This window comes from Elephantulus edwardii, unplaced genomic scaffold (genome assembly GCF_000299155.1).
Source record: "Elephantulus edwardii isolate Elephantulus edwardi_28Jun2011 unplaced genomic scaffold, EleEdw1.0 scaffold00028, whole genome shotgun sequence".
Lineage (NCBI taxonomy): Eukaryota > Metazoa > Chordata > Mammalia > Macroscelidea > Macroscelididae > Elephantulus > Elephantulus edwardii.
In genome coordinates, this window is record NW_006399778.1 from 7436514 (window position 1) to 7441467 (window position 4954).

The 4954-nt window shown below is 43.5% G+C and overlaps 1 protein-coding gene across 1 annotated transcript; it reads left to right on the top strand.

The window, feature by feature from the left end:
• LOC102870213 (developmentally-regulated GTP-binding protein 1-like) lies at positions 1-1104 on the top strand. Its single transcript, XM_006883532.1, has one exon. It carries the CDS (start codon positions 1-3, stop codon positions 1102-1104), a length of 1104 nt encoding a protein of 367 aa, XP_006883594.1.
• Positions 1105-4954: the final 3850 nt, after the last annotated feature.

Genomic DNA, 4954 nt, shown 5'->3' on the forward strand with positions numbered 1-4954 from the left:
ATGAGTAGCACCCTAGCCAAGATCGCAGAGATCGAAGCCGAGATGGCTCAAACTCAAAAGAACAAGGCCACAGCGCACCATCTAGGACTGCTAAAGGCTCGTCTTGCTAAACTTCGCAGAGAACTCATTACTCCCAAAGGTGGTGGTGGTGGTGGGCCAGGAGAAGGTTTTGATGTGGCCAAGACAGGTGATGCTCGGATTGGATTTGTGGGTTTTCCATCTGTGGGGAAGTCAACACTGCTTAGTAACCTGGCAGGAGTATATTCTGAGGTGGCAACCTATGAGTTCACAACTCTGACCACTGTACCCGGCGTCATCAGATACAAAGGTGCCAAGATCCAGCTTCTGGATCTTCCGGGTATCATTGAGGATGCTAAGAATGGCAAAGGTAGAGGCCGTCAAGTTATTGCAGTGGCCCGAACCTGTAACTTGATCCTGATTGTTCTGGATGTCCTAAAACCTTTGGGGCATAAGAAGATCATTGAAAATGAACTGGAAGGCTTTGGCATTCGCTTGAACAGCAAAGCCCCCAACATTGGCTTTAAGAAGAAGGACAAAGGAGACATTAACTTGACAGCCACTTGCCCTCAGAGTGAGCTGGATGCTGAAACTGTGAAGAGCATTCTGGCTGAATACAAAACTCATAATGCTGATGTGACTCTGCGTAGTGATGCCACAGATGATGACCTCATTGACGTGGTGGAAGGAAACAGAGTTTATATCCCCTGCATCTATGTGTTAAATAAAATTGATCAGATCTCCATTGAAGAATTGGATATCATCTATAAGGTACCTCACTGTGTACCCATCTCTGCTCACCACCGCTGGAATTTTGATGACTTATTGGAAAAGATCTGGGACTATCTGAAACTAGTGAGGATTTATACCAAACCCAAGGGACAGTTACCAGACTACACATCCCCAGTTGTGCTGCCTGACTCCAGGACCACAGTGGAGGATTTCTGTATGAAGATTCACAAAAATCTTATTAAAGAATTTAAATATGCTCTGGTCTGGGGTCTCTCTGTGAAACACAATCCTCAGAAAGTGGGTAAAGATCACACGCTGGAGGACAAGGATGTCATTCAGATTGTGAAGAAGTGAACCCTTCCCACCGCCTCTGCCAGGCCTGCACAACAGCTGCATCCCCAGGACCAAGCACTCTGTCCCCCAATTCCCTTCCTTGGCTTTGGCAGCTGTCGGATCAGAATTCAAGGGAGGGAGATGGAAGAACCCAAACTGGAACTTCACTTTCCTTATCTTGATGTCACCTTGTATATTGTACAGCATAAAGAACCTGATTTGATGACTAAAAAAAAAACAAGAAGGGAGAAAAGAGAATGATAGAAAAGGAAAGGTGAAGACTTAAACAGTTATTCAGCCCCTCCTGTATAAAGCAGATATGTGAAGGCACCATGAACCACTGATACCTCAGCCATAGATCACTCGGAGCTTAGTTCTTGGTGGGTTTCCACCAGCTCAAGCAAGAGAAGCCAGCTGATGTCAATGACCAATCCAGCTGAGAAGCCCTGACAATCTGTGATTCCACAGGAACAGGGTTGTCTTTTGGATCCCCTATGTCTTGTTTTGTTCATCTCAGACTTACTATTTCACTGTCTCTAATAAATCATTTTCTTGGGAGACCGACCAAAAGCTTGTTCCCATGAAGTTGCTTCTGACTCATGTTGTATTAGATGCTGTCATAGCAAGCACAACCCATAGAGATCCCAATGAACAACAGATCGGATTCCTTCTCTATCCTGTGCCGTCCTTACACTTCCTGACACACTATAACCCATTTCAACAATCGCTGTGTCAGTCTACCTGGTTGAGGGTCTTCCTCTCCTTCACCAACCCTCTGCCTTTCCAAGCATGAAGTACCTCTCAAAGGAATAGCCTCTCAACAACATACCTGAAGTTTGAGAGCTGAAGCTTTATCATCTTAACCTCCAAGGAGCACTCTGGCTGTACTTTCTCCAAGACGTATTTGTTCTTTTGGCAGTCTGTGGAAATGTTCAGTACTCTTCTGCAACACCACAGCTCTAAGGCATTATTCTTCTTCTCTCATCCTTATTCATTGTCCAGTTCTCAGACACATAACAAGTGATTGGAAAAACTGTGGATTGAATCATGTGCACCTTAGTCCTTAAACTGACAACATTGCCCTCAACAATTTAGGGAGGTCCCTGACTACAGACTCTTCCAGTGCAGTATGTCTCCTGATTTCCTGACTGCTGCTATCAAGGGTATTAATTATGGATCCAAGTAAGATGAAGTCAGTGACAGTTTCCGTTTTTGAGGAGGAATGTGGCATTAGGATTGGAGAGTCATCAACAACCTGCGTTATGCAGATGACAGAACCTTGTTTGCCAAAACTAAGGAGGACCTGAAGCATTTGCTGCAGAAGGTCAAGGACTGCAGCCTTAAGTATGGATTAAAACTCAATGTCAAGGAAACAAAGATTCTTACCACTGGGTCAATTGGCAGCATCGTGATGGATGGTGAAGAGGTTGAGATTGTTAACAGCTTTAGTTTGCTTGGCTCCACAATCAGCACTCTTGGTACCAGCAGCCAGGAAGTCAGAAGACAAATTGCACTGGGGAAGTCTGCTGTCAAAGACCTCTCCAGAGTGCTGAAGAACAACAAGTCTGGAGACTGAAGTGCTTCTGCTCTGGGCCATGGTCTTTGCGATTATTTGCTATGCATCAGAAAGCTGAACAATGACTAGGGGTGATAGAAGGGGAATTGATGCCTCTGAGTTGTGGTGCTGGAGAATAGTATTGAATATACCATGGCCTGCCAGGAGAACAAACATGTCTGTCCTGGAGAGGGTCAAACTAGGCTGCTCTTGGGGGCAAGGATTCTAAAGCTCCATCTGACATACTTTAGGCATGTTGCAAGGAGGGACCAGTCTTTGGAGAGGGACATCATGCGTGGAAGGGTGGAGGGACAGAACAAGAGAGAAAGACCCTTGATTAGATGGATTAACTCAGTTCCTGGGATAATGGGGTAGGTGTGTCAGAGACAGTAAGGTTGGGTTCAGAGCTATTGTTCTAGGGCCACTATGAGTTGCAAGCGACTCGACAGCAATAACAACAATAACATCATGATGTTTCCTATTGGTCTGGTGTTAAGAATTTTTGCTTTCTTGACGTTAAGCTGCAATCCATATTGAAGGCTGTATTCTTTGATCATCTGCAACAAGAGTTTCAAGTCCTTCACACTTTCAGCAAACAAGGTTGTATCATCTGCATAATGCAGGTTATTGATGAGTCTTACTCCAATCTTGATGCCACATTCCTCTTCATAGATTCCAGCTATTTGAATACTTTGTTCAGCATACAGATTGAATAGGTATGGAGAGAGAATACAACCGTTGACACACTCCTTTCTTAATTTTAAACCATGTAGTGTTCCCTTTCCAAACAAGTGACCAGTGTCTCTTAAGTTTAGTGGTAATGTTCCCTGGGCGAAGGTGATGTATCCTGTAGAACTGGTGTGTAGTTAGGTTTTTCTTGGCCCGAGGGCCCCAACAATCCCGTGCAGTCTTGCGGACTTCCCTGTTATCTGTGAAGTGGGTGGAGGGTTTTAAGGTCCCTTGAGCTGTCCCGCTTTTCCGCCTGTGTGTGAAGCTTCAGATATAAGCTATCAGATCAAGGGCTGGACAATGGGAGATGTTGAACGGAGTGGGTAGAAGTGGATGGGTATCTTGGTGGATGGTGGAGCAGGGAAATAAGTGCGTAAAGACACTTGTGCCAGAGGCAAGGACAACACTGATACTAATGGTTAACTCCACAATAAGGGATGCATCTTTCACTTTTTCTGTAAAATGCTTGTCTGTCAGATACTTCTCTAAATCTGAACATTCAGATTAACACAGACTAGGAAGAAGGATTGGCCATCCACTTCTGAAATAGCAGGCCTCTGAAAACCCTATGTACAACAGAACACACCTATAATAACAGGACAACTGAGGTGGAGCTTTCAAGTATGGAAATACAAAGGAAGAGGAACAGTTGTAAGCAGACACTAGTGATTGGGACATGGAATGTGAGAACTATGAATGTAGGAAAATTAGATATTGTTAAGGAAGAAATGGAATGCATAAATATTGACATACTAGGCATTGGTGAGATGAGATGGACTGGCATGGGGCATTTTGAGTCAGATGATCATATATTACTCTGGAGATGAAAAGGTGAGGAAAAATGGAGTTGCCTTCATAGTTAAGAAAGTAATTTCTAGATCCATCTTGAAGTACAATATTGTGAGTGACAGGATAATATCCATATGCATACAAGCAAGTCCAGTGAATACCACTATCATTCAAATATATGCACCAACAACCAGAGCCAAAGAAGAAGAAACAGATGATTTCTACCAACTTTTACAACTGGAGATCAATTGAAAATGCAATCAAGATGCATTGATAATAATGGGTGACTGGAAAGCAAAAGTTGGGAACAGAGGAGAAGATTCAATAGTTGGAAAACATGGGCTTGGTGACAGAAATGGAGTTGGAGAGAAAATGATTGAATTTTGCACAATGACTTATTCATTGCAAATACTTTTTAAAGAGACATAAACACAGGTTATATCCATGGATTTCACCTGATGGTATGCATAGGAATCAGATTACATCTGCGGAAAGAACCACTGGAAAATCTCAATATAAGCTGTGAAAACTAGGCCAGGAGCTGATTGTGGAACAGACCACCAACTACTCATGCAAGTTTAAGCTGAAGCTGAGGAAAATTAAACCGAATCCACGGGAACCAAAATATTATTTTGAGTCTATCCCACCTGAATTTCAGAACCTGTCTCAAGGACAGGTTTGAGGCCTTGAATACTAATGAGCGAAGACCAGATGAGCTGTGGGAGGATATCAAGGGTATCATCCAGGAAGAGTGCAAACGGTCATTGCAAAGACAGAAGAGGAAGAAAAGACCAAAAT